We start from the raw sequence: 20,357 nt of genomic DNA, 5'->3' as shown, positions 1-20,357 counted from the left end.
CTCTTTCCTGCCTTGGGCAGACGTCGCACTCGATGATCCAGTAGGTCCCTTCCGACGCCGGTATCGATGAGTCATTGAATCTGTTTCTGCGAATAGAACATCTGAAGCCTTCTTCTAGCACGAGCAGCTTTGCACCTGATCTGGTCAAGTGGGACTAAACAGTTAAATGCCTCTATTAAAAGAGTAGCTGTTTTCCTGGTGACCCACTGCAGAAGTTGAAGTCTCGCGCTGATTACAAATGGCAGTCTATGCAAGCAGCAGTGAAATGTACTGAGAAGGTGTTCTGATTTCGGAGCAGTCCAGTCTGCAAGTTGTTAAAGGAACCTGTCACAGTGTAAAGCTACTGGTAAAAGTTACAAAGCTTTTTCCCTTTCCTGTTCTATATGTGCCGTTTCACACTCCACCAGACTTGACTTTTCATGATTCAGATTTTAAGTGTGCAGCTAAAAAATTAATGCCAGAAATGTTAAAGCGTTAGATTCATTGGCAGAAAGTTAAATAGTGTGATCTTTTTTCCTCTCTTTGCCTCGCTCCTAAACTTGGGAAAAGGAAAGAAAACCAAGTCGTCCTTATGTTCAGGCAATCTGTCGTTTGGGGTTTGTTTTTTTTTAAACTGTGCCTATTGCTGTTTTCTCTACTTGGCAGCTCCCTAAGACAGTCGTATTGAAAGGATGTCAAATAAGGAAACACTTTTCACAATGCAGGTTATTCTTTGTCTGGAGCGTGTATGGCAGTATCTCCGAGATGCTTGTTCGTGGGTAGGACGGAACAAAGAGCTGAGCTCTGCTGGGGAAGCATTAGCAAAGTTTGATCTCTCTGACAGCCCGGCACGCGATCACACCCCAGCTGCTGAGCTGGTTGGTTGCTTATTTGTGCGGTTGGCCCCTGTTATGAGAAATAAAAAAAACAATGTCATTTGAACCCAGGATGTAAAATGCCATCTCTTAATATTATGTTTGGACATAAGCTGCCCCAACCAACGTGAACCCAAGTATAACTCTTCCCAACCCATGTAGAATGCAGTGTGAGACCATTTTAAAGCTGTAATATCTAATGCATGCTGCCCTGAGATGTTTAAAATTGGGACCACTGAGACAGGTTCACCTCCATTTTAAACTGTATGGTTGTATTCTGCAATGTGGAATACGTGTTCTTCTTGCTTAAGAAATCAGTAGCCATCAGTAATCATTTTCAGTTTTGGCCTATCACACAAATTGATCACGTTTTCATTTATTCAGATCTGAATTTTGACTGAGGCTGCTTCTCCTAAATAAATGATAAAATAGACCATGGCTCTGGAATTAGAACTGAGTTCTACTGACTTGCGTTGTGAGTTCTGCAGGTACCACTTCACATGGTAGTTTTGCAGGGGTGTGTGTGTGGGGGTGTGTATACACACACACACCCACACACACACATATATACACATACTACTTTTACTATTACATACTTTGCTATATATATACACACACACACATACATGTGCTTTCGCAGGTGTATAAGTATCTGTTTCTAGAGTGTGGTATAAGAGACTACGATAACTTTGAACACAGCTATGAATAGTATAGTGAAGCAAATGCTCTTTTTCTAGGAAAATGCTATGCTATCAAGTAATCAGTGAATCCTTGAGTTACTCTGAGCTTCTCTCACTGTTTTCCTTATCTATAAAGAAGGTGAATGGCATTTTGGAGAGCCCCACAGGTACAGGGAAGACATTGTGTCTCCTGTGCTCTACACTAGCTTGGCGGGAGCATTTTAAGGATACTATCTCGGCACGGAAAATTGCACAGCGCATGGATGGAGTGGAGCTCTTTCCTGACAGACCCATGGCGTCCTGGGGCAGTGCTGCCACAGATGCTGATATCCCAGGTAAATGCTCCAAATGTGGGCCATGATTTTTTTATGCTGTTTGGCTTTAGGAAGGGACGTCAGTGGTTGCTTAGTATGTCTTCCATTTTCAGTTCTTGCCAGGTACTTATTACTGCCACAAGGACATAGTTTAGCAGCAGAAACATTATTTCTCACTCTCTTCATGTAACTTTTTACTTTGCTCGGGGCATTCAAATATCCACTTAATTCATAATTTGGTTGTGAACAGTCAGATTGTAAAATTGCTTGATGCCTCCATTGGTTGAGCTGTTACCATAGCACCAGCTGGGAAAGGAGAGTAATAATATCTTTAGTTTTTCCTTGTTTAGTGCTAATGATGTTTTTCTCTGCTTTTTTTTCTCCATTTGGCAGCTTATTACACCGATGTCCCTAAAATAATTTATGCCTCCAGAACCCATTCGCAGCTTGCACAGGTCATTAGTGAATTAAAGAATACAGTCTACAGGTAAATATAACTCAGCTAGAGTGAAGGGATAGATACCCAATCATGTGAGGGATTATTTGAATTGAGGTGGACAAATATGTATCTAATGATGCTGAAGTTCCACTCTCCTAATGGATATGGATAGAAATGAGACTTCTCTGACTCCCTGCCCATTCTCCCTTTAGTCTGCAGTGCTCATTTCTTTTCCTTTCCTCACTCCTTTGCCAGAATTTCCCAGGCTTGGTCCACAGCCATCGTTTTATTTGGTTCACTTTTCTTCCAAAGTTGTCGTAGAACATTTGTTTTCCGTAGACCCTGCAAACTTAATTGGTTTGAAGCAAAATGTTTCATTTGTTTTGTGTAGTCTGCTTTGTTCAGATTTCTCAGTGTTGTGGTTGCATGCCTGCCTGGGATTGTTTCATGAAACTCCATGGTTATGGGGCTTTTCTTTTACATTTCAAGAAGAGGTCTAAAAGCTGTTGCAGAACAGAGCAGTTTAGAGCAAAGCTGGTATGGACAGCTCCATCTGTGTCACACCAAGGTCGTCTTAGTTCTCTGCAGCAAACAGAGCGTTTAGCAATTTAATCAGTCAGATTTACATTGGATGCTTATCTTGCTGGGATCCTTTGACCCCAGCTGACTTGGGCATGAATCTATGGGCAGGGGGCTGGACCTGATGATCTTATGAGGTCCCTTCCAGCCCTAATGTCTGTGAAATCTATGGACAGTTTGATTGCTTGCTTTTAGTAAGAACTGCTAGAGTAAGTTAGCCCTAGTCTTACTGTCTCTGAAATAGGTTTCAGTAGGGAGGGTTTTCTAGGTCCATGATGTGTAGTGGGGGCTTGCTGTGTAATCTTGGCAGGGTCCAGATTTTGTAGGGACAGTTTTTGTTGCCTCCTAATCTCATCAAAATGACTTAAATTCTCAAACGTTATGGTGGTGATTGTTGTTACTGTCACTTTTACTATTACATTCTCAGTGAGATACCTAGCAGTGGAAGCCTTGACCTTCTCGAAGTTCTGGTACTGCTCTTTCTTTTCTGTGCCCCTGTGGCTCAGCCAGTGCTTCATGTTTGCGATGCTTGACATAGTAGTAACTTCTACCTACAAAAGCCTTTTTTTTCCTCCCTCTTCTATTTTTATGTGTGTATTCTGTTTGAACAGGCCAAAGGTATGTGTGTTGGGCTCCAGAGAGCAGCTTTGCATCAACCCTGAAGTTAAGAAGCAGGAGAGTAATCACATGCAGGTAAGAAGGCATGCACAGCCCATAAATACTTCAGAGAAACCCAGCGCTTCCTGTGTTGAAGTGGGACATTTACCTTGTGCCTCCCTCTGACCAGACACCAAAATGGACGTTATCTTGCAGATCTACATGTGCCGAATGAAGGTGATGTCCCGCTCTTGCCATTTTTACAACAATGTGGAAGGTAGGTTTGGCTGTGAAGATGGTGCTCTGGCTTTTGGAGAGGGAACTGATGGGGGGTGGATGGAGCCATTAACAGCGAATGGCAGAATCCACCGGCCTGTGTACAAACGCACATGCATTTTACTGTTAATGGGCTTGTTAGCTCACGGAGTGGACAAAGAGGTGGTGAATTGTTAGCCCTTGAATGAAGTTTTTCTAGTTTGTTCAAAGAATGGAGCATGGACAGGCAAGCTTCCATCTTCCTTGGAGGGTGAACCCATTTGCATTGTGAAGACACCAGCTGGTAAAATTCAGGGGATAAAACCTCAGATATGAAACTGGAGATGTAGGTTCTGATTTAACAAGGAAAATATTTTATAATACACTTGCAGATATTTGGCAATCCAGATTTTCAGACTAGCGCGCATGAATTGGGACAAACAATTGAGTGATTTGTAAGTGAAATCACAGCAAGAATGGCCACAGCCAGGTAATGTCCATTGCACCACCAGTGCCTGCATGGTTCCATAAGTACACACAGTACCTTGGCTAATGCAAGTGTTGCTGTTGTGCACTCATCGCTCACTTTTATTCACAAGGTTTAAAGTTTGTGCTTGAGGTAGGAAGCAAATCAGTTATTTCTAGAACATGTGAAACAAACATGTTTTAAATCAAAATGCAAGGTTTTTTTGCAGCAGATGCCTTACGGGGTATTGAGAGCCTCAAATATCCATCAGCAGTTTCCTGGTAGGACTGTGGGTTGAGACAATAATTTTTGAAAGCATAGAAAATGGTGTGTTGTCATCTAAAGAGAAAAAAGGGTCCTTTGGGTTAATTATGTTTCAGCTTCTATGATGGGCTTCTAGCCAAGTTTAAAGTTGTAAGCCAGCATATTATTCTAGCAGCTGATTACTGGAAGGAAAATAGAATTTGCTGTCATGAATTTGGAATGCATTTGTATTGACTGAAAAAAACCCCCTTAAAAATCTATCTTCTCACTGAGGCTGGAAAGGTCAGCTGTCAGGTCCAGTGTGGGAAAGCAGAAGTATTGCTGTGTGAATACCAGAACGGAGGAGAATTCTGTTTGGGGTAGCATGCTAGCAGTAGATAACATTTTATTCACTAAAAATGATTCAGTCTGAAAAGGAGAGCACGTCTCAGATGGAGGCTAAAGTGACTGACTGGAGCATGAAATGATCAGTCAGAACATGTATGCTGTCTAGGTCTTATTCCTGACATACCCTGTGAATGGTTTGCTTTGGTTTGGGTTCAACCAGCACGCTGCTGAAGTGGTGGATCCTTTAACTGCCAGAAAGGCATTCCGCGACAGAAAGGTAGATTTAATCTGTCCAGGCACAGACTCGTCCTGTCAGACATGGATTGCTTGGGTGTTTATTCCTTTCTCCCTGTTGTACCTCTAGTTAAAGGTAAGAAATGAAGTGGTCTTGTGAGTGCTGGTAAGCTGTCTGTTCTCCGCTTGAGGCTTCTCTTTCTCATTCAGAGAAACTGGTAGTTTAGTGTTAAATCTCTGCAACCTGGAATCCAGCTGAGATGAGAACAGACCTGTCCCAGCTATATTTGTAGTAATAACCTTCCTCTCAGCTCACAGTTTCGTATGGTTTGCTAATTTACCTCCAGCATTCTGCGTCTGTATTTTACTAGCCATGTTCAACACCGGGAAGCAGGCAGTGGCAGAAGTGAGCATGTATAAGTCATCCTTTTATAGAGAGCTTGCACTTGATTTTAAATGCAGACTTGCAGTTCTACTAATGCAACCCAGCCCTTGTGGTGTCTGTTCTCTGGCACTGGGCTCCAGCCTTCCCCTCCCTGATCAACTCGTAGTTGCTGCAGAATTGCTGAACATGGTCTACCTCTCCAGTGCCCGCCATCTCTGTGAGCTTCCTTCTCTCTTGCCCCGGGGTATATCGGTACCAAAAGGCATGTTACGAGCAGAAGACCTGGTTTGCTACTATAATTCGTGTTCATTTCCAGGAGATGTGGTTTGGAGTGCTGCATTTTTACCCTTGTTTTCAGGTCTACAATTTTCAGTGCCAGACTTTTCCATACATACGCTGTGCCTGTGTCTGACTCTTCATAGTGATGATACTCATCACAAAAGAAAGAGAATCCTTGTACATGATGTAAATGCAAGAGGTATAGGGATATTTATATTTGAACCCCATTGACAGTTTATAGACTAGCTTTCAGCAAAAGACAAGTGCAGCTGCCGAATCTACAGTACTTCAATGCAGCCTTTTAATCTGTTCTGAAAATCTTGGGTCCACTTCAAGGCAGGTGGAACAATAAATATTTAGGAAATAAATATGATAGTTATTTGGACTTCCTAATAAAACTGGAGATCGAGTTGCTTATCTGAAGTCCTTGCCAATTTGATGTGTGGTATGGATGGGGAGGAAGCATTGTCTTGACGGCATTGTGTATCTACAAGCCAAGGGCTGTTCCTACCTATGCCATGGATGTATACTTCCCTTATATAATTCCACTATGTAATTTCCTTATAGCTCAATTTCATAGGGTCATAAGAAAGTAGGGACCTCATGAGGTCCTCTAGTCCAGCCCACTTCTTAAGGTTGCATCGTCCCTGACTTAAAGCATCCTTCTTTGTAAAATAGGAAGCAACCTGTTTCACATGAGCAGTGAGTTACTGATTATAAAGCATATTGAGATTTTTGGAGCAAAGGTATTCCATAGGTAAAACTCAGTTTTAATTGTTTTGGAATAGCTAGTCCTGTGCGTATACAGTGGTATTGTGGCTAAATAAGTGCTCTCAACAGGAAATGCATGCAAGTCTCCCTGTGGGCTGAAAAAAATCAAACAGCAGCAAATGAAGGCCTGGCTCCTCTATGAAAAATGAATACCTGACTTGGCATTGTGAATGCTGTTAGGGAAAATGGGCTTTTCTCGTGGCTTGCTTGACAGGCTTCTGTTGCTGCTGTTCAGATGATGATAGAGGAGAAGCAGGTTGTTTGGGGAATAATAGAGTTACAGAAATAAGATTATCCATCCCAGCCATTAAATGGGATAATGCTTTGCCCGAGTGCTGCAGAACTTTGGCTCTCAATTCTGCTTCCAGCATTTTGGCTGTCATTTCAACCACCCACGGGTCAGAGCATCTGCCAGAAACCAGCACCGTTTGTCGGGCAGTTCTGACAGCAGGGACCCTGCCTTTCATGATGTAGGCCCTCCCCAGGAGGTCACTGCACGGCATAGAGGTTCCCATCTCCTGGCAAAATATTATACCAGTGAACTTATTTCTTTTGAAAAAGAGAAGTCTCTTGTTTCTAGCAAAGTTTTAGCAATGCAGTGTGTTGTCCAAGCAATCCATTCCTGGAAGTTGGAAACATATCATGAAGATTTGCTGACACAGCCTCAGCCTTAAATAAACACCTGACCGCTTATTCCTTTTGTGATTTGAGTTTGAGAGGGGAAGCAGTACTAAGACAGTTTATTAGTTTGTGCACTGCTCAGTATTTGGGTATAGTTAGATATTGTTCTGCTCCTGAGAGTCTCTGGCCTTTCATTATCCATCTGTATTTAGTTATACTGTTTCTGCCCATCTAGAATGGGAGCTGGGAGCTGAGCCCTTCCATTGTATTCCTAATGCAGTTTAAAATGTCTGCTGTTCACATGGAGAGGGCAGCAGTCCTTTTCTTTTCCCGTTTTCTTTTCCCTTCTTTCAAAGCCATCACTGCACTGAAACAATTCAGCAAATGGCTTAAACTTTCAGTATGTTTCTCGCTGCTTATTTGTCTGTAGCTGCAGCACTGTTAGCACTGGTGCAGCCATAGCGCAGTGTGCTTATGGGTACGGCACAAAAAATAGCGTCAAGCTCTAGTTTCAGCCCAGGCAGTCAAGGCTAGAGTTATTGATTGAAGCCAGTAAGTGTGAAGGGAAACACAGGGCTCTCACGGGATGCATTTATTTAGCTATTTCCTGTAAATGCAACTATTCTTTCTGTCCTTGCAGAAAAGAGTACAGAGATGGAACTGACAGACTCCATCATGGATATCGAGGACTTGGTTAAAAAGGGAAACAAGCACAGGTAAATGTTCCTTTCTGTTCCTTTTACTTCTGCTTTGGGGAAATCTTTTTTTAGTGCTAGATTCACATGTGCCAAGTTCTTACAAAAGGAACAGATTAACAGCAGGGATGAGCCAGGCAGAGTGGAGGCATATGTTGTGCAAACAGTTTCCAGCAAGTGCATCTTTGCACTCGTGCCTCCTGCCAGTCGAGTTTTGCTGGGATAGAAGGGTGCATTTCGGTCACGATGCATCGCAGAGGCCAAACACAGAGCAGGGTCAGGCATAGGAGTAAGACAGGTCTTTCGTAAGCAGAGCCTGGTAATTGTGTCAAACTATACAGTGGTTTTCTAAGGCATATGACACCTCTAAACCCCTTGCTACCAGAGATTTAATGATCTAACCCATCATGTGAAAATTGGCCTACGGAGGCAAAACATTAGTGTATTAGCTTTTCTCCCCTTCTGTATCTTACTCTGTTTTGTTGCACTGGTCACGTGGATATTATTTCTGATATTCCTTTTACTGAACCCTGGGCACACGTGGATGGAACAGGCTATCTGCTTTAAGATCTAATGGGTCAGTTCCAGTCCATTAAGAAGCTGATTAGGAAGGCTTGAGAGCCTGAAACATAATAAATGAAGGGGGAGTGCTTTAGTCTTTCTATGGGTATTGTTTTATGGTTCATATTTATTTACTTATTTTTAAACAGAGCTTGCCCTTATTATTTATCTCGGAGCCTGAAGCAGCAAGCTGATATTATATTTATGCCGTACAACTATTTATTGGAGTCAAAGGTAACATCTTTGTCTTTTTAAGTGTAAATGCTATTTTATCAGCTTTTAGTAGATCTGCCAACAAGTGCAAAACAAGGAAACTCCTTGTGTGATACATTTAAATATGAATCAAAATTCTGCATGCACTGCATCAACCTTATTTAACCAAGAACCTTGGACGGCTTCTCCCCACCCTGTTGTTCAGGAGTATGTGTGTATGGTTTTTAACAACAGCTCAGTTGCATTCAGAAAAGTTTACCCTGAAGAACACAAACATCCCTTTTGGTACCTGGTGGGTTTGAATATTTTAATTTCCTTTAATTCATGCCTTCAGTCTGCTGCTAGCCAGAATTTGTCTCGCATACATTCTGGAGAACCCTGATTTTGTTGCTGTTGTCAGCTCTCTAGGCGGCTGGAGTCTTGACTGACTGGGAATGCAGTGTGCCTTTGAAATATTGCTTAGCCTCTTCAGGCTGCATTAAGAGGGTACTCTGTGTTTCACATGTAAAAATAAGACCCCTGAGGTTTGTATTGGAAAAATAAATGCCTGGACATCATCATATAAGTGATACTTGTTTTGAAAGCGGAATATATAGAATACTTCATAACAGAAACTAAACGACATCCTTTCAGTCTTTTAGCCGTTTATAGCACATTTTGAAATAACTGTCTGATGAAGTGCTGCATGATGATCAAACAGAAACTGATCTATGATATGTGTGATACTTATTTAGCTATAAATAGTAGAAAGAAAGAAAGAAAGATAGATTCCAAGATATCTTAACACTTGATTAATATTAAACATAACCCCAGCAGCTTTATCCTATCAATCAGACAGGAATTTGGGCCAACCAGACACCTCTGGGATGACTCCTTTTCTACCTTTTTATCATCCTGGGAGGTATGTCCTCAGCCCTGCTAAAAAATCCTGCCTCTTACAGCATGCTCCAGAGGTCAGCGAATTAAGTTGTTTTAGGCCAAGATGGATAGAAATGTTCAGATCTCTGAACCCCTCTCGAAGAATGCCTGGCCAGTTGCATTTTTATATTGAAAGGATTCCAGCTTGATTACCTTCGCCTCATTGCAGCTGTGATGGTTTGGAGTCAATGAAGAGGCAGTATTTTAGGTAGGCAACTCTTTGGCTGTTTAGGATTTAATGGCCCTAATCAAACCATAACTCCACCCAGAGGCTAACGGACCACCAATCCAGATTCCAGAGCAGTACAGACATGCCCTTTGCTTTACTTAGACTCCAACCTGCTACGTGAGACAGACTGTCTCTTTTATATAAAATGGCTTTATAATATCGACTGACATACATAAGGCCTTGCTCTTTACTTGCTTTCTGATGACTTTTTAATGTCTACTTGAAGGGAAGAAGATGCACAATTTAATCACCCGATAATTCTCTACTCCATAGAGAATAAACAAACCCTCATGATCCAGTTCTACAGCCTGTCCTTTTATGTTGTTATTGCTGTCTCACCCTTGCCCCTTCTTTCCCGTTTTTTCTAAAACCATTTAGACCCGGAGATCACACAATTTAGATCTCAGGGGGACTGTGGTAATTCTGGATGAAGCTCACAATGTGGTAAGTTATTTCATCTCTCGTTTCTCCAACCTCACACAAACAAAACACCCAGCGTTTGTCTTAGTATTAGATCTCTGCAAAAGCTGTTGTAAATTATTTCAGCTGTTGCTGTGATAGTTTAGGTAGCTGGTTAGTAGGCATGCATGGGGTTTCATCTGTCTTTAAATGTGCATGAATACTAAGACTAAAGCAGTTGTGTTGTATTCTATAAGCTTGTATCCACGGTAATTCATTCTTCACCTTTCATTTATAGTAGTATGATCAGTAGGATGCCAGGAGTCTAATATTGCTCCCAATCTGCTACTAATTGGGTTTCATATTTCTAGAAGAGATGAAATCTCCATTTTTTAACATTGTGCAATAAAGATACAATCAGTAAAGCACTGTAAATCCTGTCCTTTGTGCAAAGTGCATTGGATACAGAACAGAAAGACCACTAGTGCAGATGAAAGCTTTCAGAACCTACACGGTGAAACTGCAGGATGGACTTTTCAAACCAGTGATTAAGCCCAGTGAACATATAGGCTACTAAGCGGCCTGGGCTCAGTGACAGGTATTATAGACCTACCTGAAATCCCTTTGTTAAGTGCTGTAGAGTCCCTTGAGTAGGATTGTGGGTGGCAGCACACTTCATTTACTATCCAAGAGTTTGTTGCACAACTTTATCCTTTGTTAGTCAGGATTTCCTGAAGCAACACTAGCAGGAGCATTGCATTTGCTGGTAGAAGGTGGGATTTACCCTTTTTCTGCTGGAAAGTGTATATAATCCCAAATCCATTTCTTATGGAGCGTGGTTGAGGTGACTGAAGATGGGATGGGGAATTCGGGCCTGGCAAGCAGCGACTCGGAGGAGGACTTGGGGGTCTTGGTGGAGAATCCATTGAACCTGAACTCCCAGTGCAGTGCTGGGCCCAAAAGAGTGACTATGATCTTTGGTTGTACAAATAGGGGTGTACAAGCAAGAGTAGGGAGGTTAGTTATATTATCTTGTATTGGGCACAAGTGTGATCGCTGCTTGTATATTGTATAACGTATATCAAAAAGTAAGTTAAGGGGTGAATTTGAGGGTTTTGAAGTATCTGAAAAGGAAATAGAAAACTGATAAATGGTTCCCACTAGGATTGGGAGCAAAATCAAATAGGGAGTAGTATCTTCCATCTAAATTGGGCAAGTTGTACAGGTTTGCAGTCACCAGAAGCTGAAGCTTGACAAACTGATGTTCCTATGTGCAGCCTTTAAACCAGGGGTCAGCAACATTTTTGAGTAGAATGCCAAAAACATCCCAACCTCGACTTGAAAGATGTTGGCGTGCCAGGGGAGATGGTGGGAGAGCTGTGAAGGGCCCGATCCTTGTTGTGGCAGTGCAGCCCTGCCCCCTTCCTTGCCATCTGCTCTGAGGTGCGTGTGCACCTGCCACCGGCAATGAGCTGGGTCGGGGCTCCATGGACCCCAGCGCAGCCTCCCGACTGCCCGCCACACCTGGCTCAGGCTCTGGGCAGGCGCACCTTGGGGTGGATGGTGGGAGAGCTGCGAGGGGCCCAATCTTTGTTGTGGCAGCACAGCCCCAGCTTCTTCCCTGAGGCACACGTGCCAAGCAAACTGCCTTTGCGTGCCATGCTCTGGCATACATGCCAGGACTTACCAACTCCTGCTTTAAACAGCCAGGACATTTAATTTTTAGAACGTTTTGCCATCAAGAGTTGTTGTGGATTCTCCATCACTGGGGATCTTTAAATCAGGACTGGAGGATTATGTAAATGCATTTCTTCAGTTAGAAATTATTTTGGGGGAATCTGCTTGTCTGAATTATGCAGGAGGTTAGATTAATTAATCAAAGGCCAGGAGGAACTAAATAGCCTGGGAAATAGCCAACACATAAAAGACACCAAAGCAAGCCAAATTAATACTTTTTTCCTTTCATTTCATCGATGTCCCAGGAGAAGTTGTGTGAAGAATCATCTTCATTTGACTTGACTCCCTATGACCTGGCTTCAGCTATGGATGCTATAAATTTAGTACTGGAAGAACAAGCTAAAGTAGTTCAACAGAATGAAATCAATGCTGAATTCAATATGGAGGTGACCAGCTCAGGTTAGTCGGCAGCTACGAGCCAGTGGTTCACAGGGGCTGTCACTGGCAACAAATTTGGAAAATAATTCTTGTTTTCCCTTAATTAGTCCCTGGACAGTAGAATCTGGATAACAGATGAGTTTCCTTAACAGTGATGACGCTTAAAAGAAAGAATTAGTAGAACACTCAAGATACACTCATACGAACTCTGGCTTTATAGATACTACAGCTCTTGAAGGCTAAAGGCAGTAGGCAAGCCTTGTCTCGCTTGGAGAACTAAAACATACTGGCTGAAAAAATTGGGATTAAGATAAGGAACAGTAGAACATTTATTCATCCTTGGGCAGTTAGGATTGAATTGCTTTCCCTTCTTCACCAGGTTTGAGCATGGAGCTTGAAGATATAGCAAAGATAAAGAGTAAGTTCCATTCTTTATTTCTTTTATCTTAACAGACTTGCTATTGAGAGAGTAGCCAAGAATGCTCTGGGTGATGATTTTTTAATCAAGAACACCCAGCTCTTCCTTTGACAACTTTCCATTCATTAGAGGGGAAAGCTTTTCCATTTTCATTAGAAAATTTGACCATGTGTACAGCTGTATTTTAAGAATGAATTGCACCACTGAGATTTGGGTAGGTTTCCCCAGTTCTGCTTTGGCTTGAGGTTAGTTAAATGGGGTATGGAGGCACTGACACACTGAGGGCAATGTACAAAGTTGTCATGAGTGAAAACAAACCAAAATCACCAACAATCACAGATAAGAGAAAAGGGAGAAAAAGACAAAGTTAAGTATCTAGTGTCCACAGTTGTCACGAAGAGATCTGGAGCTCTGGGCTCAGGTAAGGCAGCCAGTCATTAATGAATTTTCCATCTAACTCTGTCCCCCAGCCTCTCCTTCAGGAATTAACCCCTGCACCTCCAATATCTAGTTGTTCTACGTACTCATCACTTATGTAATATATAAATATCGGAACCCCTAGGAATACAAAACACTACAGTTGGTATTGGCTAGTACTGAAGTATGCTTTTTACCTTGTTTTAATTTTATAGTAGTTACAGTGGATTTGTGCAGATGTAACTCCATTCAGTTCCTAACATTCTTCTTCTTATATCCCAAAGGGTCTTATTGCCCACGCTTGTAGTTACTTTATCACTTAAGTACGTTTCCCTGAAATCATTTGAGAAGGTTCATATTGTGGCTCTCTGTCCGTGCCAAGCTTAATCAGGGCATGAATCAAGACTATGTCAATTGACACTCCTGCATCCTTTGCTTGTTCCTGTCTGAGCCTTACTGCATCTTAAACCAGACCATATCAATGACGTGTCTCATTCTTTTGAATACTGAGCATGCTTCAGTAAAGCGTAAAGGTTTATTTAGCTGGTTATTCATTTTTTTCAGTTGCTGGGGTGTTCCTGATTTGTAATCCATCACTTGTTTGGCAGTGCATTCATTTTGCCATTTTGCTGTAATGAGTTTTACTAGCCAGCAACAGTTTGTGGTCAAGAGTCTGCCCTTTTAATCAGAAACATTTTCATCCCTTGCAAAAAGATCATGTGGTGGGGATAGAAAAGAACTGGCAATCATGGAGCAAACTTTTGATTCCAAAGCACCTTGGTTTTAGGACACTTCCCCAGCATATAAAGGAAGCAGGTTAATCAATCCATTCAGGTTGCTTGTATTCTTGCGTGGTAGTGGAAGGAAGCTGAGATGTGTAATCTGGGATTGTAGAGTGGAAAAATAAAAATGGAAATCTTTAACTTGGCGAGCCAGAAAGCATCAGGTTTCCCCCATTACCAGACTGATATGCCACGTAGCCTGCAGCTACACACAAAATTCTTCTCAATTAGGGATTTAAAACATTATTGTTACAAACTAAATGTGTACTTCCATAGTTCGACCCTACAATTTCAAATTAATCATAACAATTATTTAGGCGTGCTGCCAATATTTCATCCGTTAGGTTGAGCTGTTAATGTTATTATTTTTGCCTCTTCGTTAGGCTCTCATTTTAGCACAATACTTTCTCACTAAGAAGCGGCAGCTCAGCAAAGGTATTTTAGAGCGTCACAGAGCAATGTGGCACTTAAAAGCTCAGTTTGCTGTGTCACTGGATGCCTTTGGTTTAAAGATTGGAATGAGAATGCTGCCTTGTAGGTAGAGCGCAGGTAGGTTCTCTTTCTGGCTCTGCCATTGCTTGCTGGGTGACCTTGGCCAAGTCACTTTACCTTTCTGTGCCTTGTTTTCCCCATCTGGAAAATGGGGATCTAGATATAAAGCATTTTGAAATCCACTGATGAAAACCATTCTTTCCTCTGTAGTTGTTGACTAGCCACCTTAAAGCATGTACATGTTTATGGTTCCATAACTTTCATCTCCTGGGCTCAGGTACACGGAGAAAGTGTCCTACTCACTGAACTGAAGAGCCCTTACTGAGCCAGAGATGCAGAGGTAGCCCACCCGTGAGAGTCAGTGATAGGGAAGATGTTTGTTTTGCATTTATTAACATTTCTTTTACTACCTCAGTCCAATAAAGGCCAGAGCCCCTTGTGTATGCAGGGGAACACATGGACATGTGTTCTCCTGCTTTACACAGATTTCGTAATCGGCATTTCACGAGCTTTGCTGTGTCTTTTATAGAGCGTTTCCCCATATTTGTCTAATTTTAACCTCAGTCTTTCCAGTTGCGAAATGGAGAGCCACACTTGATTATTAAATTCCTTGGGGTTGCTGTAAGGTTCAGTTAGTAAACGGTCATTAAGTCCTTTGGTGGCGTATAAGCACAAGAGAGGATAAACATGTCAGCAGTGTGAAGGTTTAGAAGCTGACTGGTTGAAATCACTAAAAGTGGAATTGAAGCATTTATATTTAATCTGTTTTGCAATCCCAGACTGGTTACAGAAGCTTGGATTCTGGAACTGGAGCTAGGTGACAATCTTCGTAACTGCAGGCATTTACAAGCGGGGTTTAGATGGGGTCTAAATGTTTCGATTCTGGGAACTGTATTACTGTTTTCTGTCTTGGTTGCATTGCAGAGATTCTTCTCCAGCTGGAAAATGCTATCGATGCTGTGGAGCTGCCAGGCAATGAAAAGGGTGTCACTAAGGAAGGGAGGTAGGTGCCGCTCGGAGATTTTCATTCCAAGATTGCTATTCTTTATTAGTATGTTAGAGGGAGAGGGAATTTCCAGCCCAGTGAAGATCTGGGTTGTGAGCAACCCCTCCAAAAAGCCTCTTGAAAGTAACTCCATGCTTTTAAATAGAAACCTCCAGCTGAGTGAATAGCAAGAAGTGTGCCAAAAAAGTTAGCTGTTTTTAACATTAGTTATGTTGCTCTGGCTCCGGACATGGTTTTTATAATTAACTGCTGCTACGAACATGGAGTATTTTTGATGAGGTCTCAGAAATGTTCCTTATTTTACTTATTTGCTTCCATGTTGATTAAGTAGTTGACTATTTTAAATCCAAAGAACAGTCAATATTAGACGATAGGAAACATGGCACGTGTCAAATTTGACCCGAAATGACTTACCACCATGCCTCCGGTATCTTGTAGAAGGCTGGAAGGATAGCAGGTGGTTTAGTATGTGATGGACTCTCCAGTATTCTCCTACTCTGATTCAGTTTGCTGTGCTAGCCTTTCACTGTTTACTAATGGCAGGGAGCACTGATGCCTATTATAAACTGGAGCCACAGCTTGTATAAAAACAGTAAGATAACAGTCTGCAAACCCCTGCATAGAGGGTGTGTGCATGTATGTACATTGTGGTATGCTGAACCTGAAGAAGGTCTTTGGGTGTGGACAACCGTGCACTTTTTGTGTTAAGAGGGAACTACTTCTGTAGAGCACGCAGCAGTTGATCCGCTGTGACTATTCGGTGATTTGGAGTGATACAAGTGAGCTGTCCCCCGGCTTTGACTCGGCTGAAAAGTTGCAGAGGTTTTGCTACGCTTGCAGTTACATTCATCGTGGAAAGCGTTTGTACATGATGTGTTTTTCAGAGTAAATGAGCTTTCAAGCCAAAATATGCTGACATAATTTTGCAGTAGAGTTTTTTGTTTTTCATACTTTGTTAACCCCACACACCCTGGAGAAGGGAATACAGTGAACTACTAGGAGGGAAAAGTCTTATTCTTTTGGAGTAATAAATGGTTATTTGCAAGTTTTGCCCACTTGTGCTTTTCTCTCTGAATTTGCAGCTACATCTTTGATCTGTTTGCAGAGGCCCAGATTACTTTCCAGACAAAATCGTCTCTCTTGGAGTCACTGGAACAGATTTTACAGTTTCTATCAGGCCGTAAGTATAAGATTGTCACTGCATTTAGTACATTGCTCAGTTCTGTGGGTAATACCTGATAGTAGTTTCCCTCAGTTGCAAATAAACAGGAGCCTGCATAATTTTGGAACAAAAGGAAAATGGGAACTTTGAACAAAGCTGGACTTACTGTGCCCATACCTCTGGAGTTATAAAAAACCAAAATACTGCCAGTTGGAAGTGTAGCATACCATTAAGGTTAACACAGATTTCATTGCTGTTATTGGGCTGTGTGTTTTCATGTCCACTTTGATGGCGAACCTTATTTCTGACATAGCACTTGGTACAAAAGCTGAGTGTGCACAAATGCACGTGCTTTAAGTGCGTTGTTCTCCAGACAGCCAAAACAAGAGCAAGCGTGAGTGGAGCTTCTTGACCTGATGATGGCTATCCTTGAGTTACGATATAGGAAAAATGAAAAGCTGCTCTCACTTTGCTCTTTTCCTGAGTGACTAACACACTTCTGCTTTAGTCTCTTAACTTCTTTGATTGATAGGTTTGTTCTTCTCTTGTCCTTCTGCAAGAAAAAGATTTGACTAATTGCTTTTACACCTCTTCAAAAAATGGTCGAGCTGATTCTCAGTTAGCAGCCTTGAATGCCCACCTACTTGCCTAGTTGACAAAGTCACGCAAGATGACGGGATACCTGCATTTGCAGTACAGTTCTGTTACCTTAATTAGGCAATGGTACTCCATGGGTCGTGGTCCAGATGACTTAGTATTCAACCAAGTGAGGTGGCATAAAGTTCCCTAGAGAAGTCCTGGCTAATTGTCCGTTTCCAAAACTCCAGGCTTCTACTTTAAAAGAGCTCCATAGTATGTTTGGGACTGATTACAAGTAAATACAAGTGGCATGAAGGCTGCTTCTAAGTGCATGTTGGAAACTGAACAAAATGCTGAAATCCTGTTATGCTTCAGTTTTTGCACCCCAAACAGTCATGGAAATCTGCTCGATTAATTTATATTTTGGCATTAGATGGTATTTTAATAATAACATGCTGTCCTCTGTAGGTACTGGGATATTTATCAACACATCTGGATTGCATAAACTTTCAGACATTATCCAGGTAAATGATTCTATGTGACATCTTCACTTTTACTTCTAAAAAACTGAAACGTTGGTAGAGAATGTGGAAAGACATTAAAGAAGTCTCTTCTGGCTTTGGACCGCTCTTTTACCTACATGGGACTTGGCATGCTGTAGACATGTCTACCTCATTATTGAATCAAGGAGTATTGCTCCCAGTTTGTCCTCAGATAATTTTGAACAGAGGCTTTATGCCTTTCACTCTGAACATTAAGGAGTGAGTACAGCTGTTGCGGTTGATTTTCTCAGTTTAGAGATTGTTTATTCTCAAGTCACTCTGGTCCATGTGGATTATGGAGGGCAGCCTGCTTAAAAAATCCTGAATTAGCACTGTTCTGAATTTTCTCTTCACATGAGGATCTCTAAAAGGATCTTCTTAGTGAGTTTAACTTCTTAGCTTCCAGGACTGGCCTTTCACTGCATCTTGGAGACATAAAATACATTTATGGGAAATGCTGAACTGCCTTGTGATATTCAGAAGCAAGCTATAAAAGACTTGGGCAGCTGTTTAATTCTGATATTTTTATCAAGTTGATAATGAAGGAATGTGAAATTCTACACTGCTGTTTCTTTAATCTTGTCAGATGCTGTTTTAAGCTCATGCACATAGATATCCCTTTTGGAGAAGTCAGACTTAAATATGATTCAGTTATTTCTGGTCCCCACCAGGAGGAGCTACAATCTTGTGCTGTACAGCCAATTAAGCATGGCATGTTAAGCCAGCTCTGTTTGGGCAGATGAGATCTTCCCTCGAAAGAGTAAGCTACAATTAGAAGCAGAAGTAGATTGAGATTATCTCAACTGGGTTTTTTTGGTTTATTTATGGAATGCAGAAAACTTGTAAAAGAGAGCACTCTAGGGGTGTGTTCGTGGTGGAGCAATAGCACACCAAGACAACACGGGCATTCTGCACTGTCACCTGTTGCAGAATTATAGAATAACAAGTGTGTGTACATTTGATTGGGGAAGTGGGTGTAGTAAACTTGGAAGTTCACATGGGCCAGTGAACTGAAGTTCATGCCCAAGCCTGTGTTCAGAGGTATGACGACAGAATGGCAAAGATGTTTGGAGAACTCAGAGTTCAGACTTAGGAGCGTCTAACTTGAAATATTTTGCACTGGAAAAATTGCTGACTCTCTGGACTGAGGTCACTTAATTCCCAGAATTTGGCCATTTCACATCACTCTCCCTGTTTTGAGTCACTGTAGATCAAGCTGAACTGGACTTTTCCCAAAAGCTGCTGATGAAATTGGAACAAACTTGGTATAATTGTTTTTCTCGTTGGTTATGGTTCAAGCAGTTTCCTGAAGCCTAATGTTCCCCATATGTGACAACGGAATAGGCACCAAGTACGTGGGGGCCCGAGGGCCCTGGCCCCTCTTGGGAAGAGGGTAGGGTGACCACTCGCCCCTAACTGGGCAGAACTGAGACGTTCCCATTCTGGGAACATAAAGTCCCAATCCTGGGCTGCACAACTCCACCACAGCATTTATTCTAGATTCCCAGTATTGTGCTGGGATCCTGGCTTTCCGTTCACCGTGGTAAAATGCGGGAAACGGTGGGTTTCACCTTGCAGGCTGGCAGAGTTCCAGTCTGCAGGGAGCGGGATGCCAGGGGCACCACGTGCATGTATGTGCGTGCACACAAGCTCATGGCTGGAATACAGGCCCAGGCAGCTGTGGAGAGCAGCTCCCCCAGCTGCCTGCAGGTAAGTCTGTGGGGGAAGTGAGGTGGGGGGCAGATTGTGGCCCCCACAGTGAGGAAGGGAGTGGGGCAGGGGCCAGGCCTCAGGGCACTGCCCAGCCAGACCCCACTGCATTGGGGCCAAGGCAGGGAGTGGGAGAGAATCACAGGCAGCTCGTTCAGGGGTAGAGAAGGGGCTGCTGGAGAGGTGGGCATGGGGGGGGCACATGCCCCTCAGTTTTGTGCACAGGACGGAGGTGGATGTGGGCTGCCTGCTGTGGGGTCAGGGCTTCCTGCCCTACTGGCTTCCCCTTGGGAGCTCTACACTGCCATGGCAAGGTGCCCCCTGCCCACCCAGCAAAAGCAGGGGTGGTGGCATGGAGTTGTGACCTCCACTGCTGCTGGGCAGACAGGGGTCACCTCGCCATGGCAGCATGGTTGGCACAGGGCTCCTGGGGGCCTGGAGCGCCAAGTGCCTACATCCACCCCCTGCACCGTCAAAGGGCTCTGCTCAGCTCTGCTCCAGCCATGCTGTCCGGAGGTTGGGGGGGCATCATTTTAGGCCCCCGGCCAGCAGATTAAAAGTTGGCTCCTGTGCACAATGGTGGCGTGGGTTTGTATAATCACCGCTGCTTCGTTCATGCTCGGTGCTTTCTTGTTTAATATGAAAACATTCACAAGGCCAGAGTCAATATTTAGACGCTTAGTCAATGATTCAGGAACTAAATTACAGCTAAATGAATGAGGCAGTTAAGGTAACAGCCTGGTGACCTTTCGAACTGATGAATTTTTCAGTGGCCTCGTGCCCTAGTTCATTCAGCGTAGTGCCCTGGATTCAGCCCTGTCAGAGACCTTACACCCTTTGATTTGGAAGAGCTCTGCCATATGCATCCTTTTCCAGGAAAATATGCTGCTTGGAAATGTGGGTTGTAAATGTTTAAGTAGCAGCAAAATTCTAGAAATCTTGGGAAACAAAAGTCCTCTCTGGCAGCAGGGAGATGGAAGAAAGCTGTCTGTGCAGGAGGAAAGGAAGCAGGACCAAAGTGATCTTCAGTCACGCTATTATGTGGTTTCTTCTG

The 20,357-nt window shown here is 42.8% G+C and overlaps 2 protein-coding genes across 7 annotated transcripts in view; one reads left to right on the top strand and one right to left on the bottom strand.

Annotated features, from left to right (window-relative positions):
• Nucleotides 1-20,357, top strand: part of RTEL1 (regulator of telomere elongation helicase 1) — a 67,324-nt gene that overhangs the window by 2,324 nt on the left and 44,643 nt on the right. For 5 of the 6 annotated variants that reach the window (XR_003093577.1, XR_003093576.1, XM_006021666.3 and 2 more), the window contains exons 3-14: nucleotides 1,671-1,869; nucleotides 2,242-2,335; nucleotides 3,478-3,559; nucleotides 3,680-3,740; nucleotides 7,706-7,781; nucleotides 8,471-8,555; nucleotides 10,060-10,125; nucleotides 12,063-12,216; nucleotides 12,575-12,613; nucleotides 15,229-15,307; nucleotides 16,393-16,490; nucleotides 17,520-17,575. Coding sequence is in view for 4 of the 6 variants with exons in the window: in XM_006021666.3 (XP_006021728.1) it covers nucleotides 1,671-1,869; nucleotides 2,242-2,335; nucleotides 3,478-3,559; nucleotides 3,680-3,740; nucleotides 7,706-7,781; nucleotides 8,471-8,555; nucleotides 10,060-10,125; nucleotides 12,063-12,216; nucleotides 12,575-12,613; nucleotides 15,229-15,307; nucleotides 16,393-16,490; nucleotides 17,520-17,575 (1,089 nt within the window). In the remaining 2 variants the exon portion in view is untranslated. Of the gene's footprint in view, nucleotides 1-1,670; nucleotides 1,870-2,241; nucleotides 2,336-3,477; nucleotides 3,560-3,653; nucleotides 3,741-7,705; nucleotides 7,782-8,470; nucleotides 8,556-10,059; nucleotides 10,126-12,062; nucleotides 12,217-12,574; nucleotides 12,614-15,228; nucleotides 15,308-16,392; nucleotides 16,491-17,519; nucleotides 17,576-20,357 lie in introns of those variants that run through there. The other variant, XM_025201702.1, reaches the window with a different exon arrangement.
• The window catches only part of ARFRP1 (ADP ribosylation factor related protein 1), a 125,771-nt gene continuing 105,461 nt past the window's right edge, over nucleotides 48-20,357 (bottom strand). The window contains exon 9 of the transcript XR_003093578.1: nucleotides 48-885. The gene's annotated coding sequence lies outside the window, so the exon portion shown is untranslated. The remainder of the gene's footprint in view (nucleotides 886-20,357) is intronic.

Source organism: Alligator sinensis, unplaced genomic scaffold, assembly GCF_000455745.1.
Source record: "Alligator sinensis unplaced genomic scaffold, ASM45574v1 scaffold752_1, whole genome shotgun sequence".
Classification (NCBI taxonomy): Eukaryota; Metazoa; Chordata; order Crocodylia; family Alligatoridae; genus Alligator; species Alligator sinensis.
The sequence above is the reverse complement of the archived record's forward strand: the minus strand, read 5'-3'. Positions and strand labels throughout refer to the sequence as shown.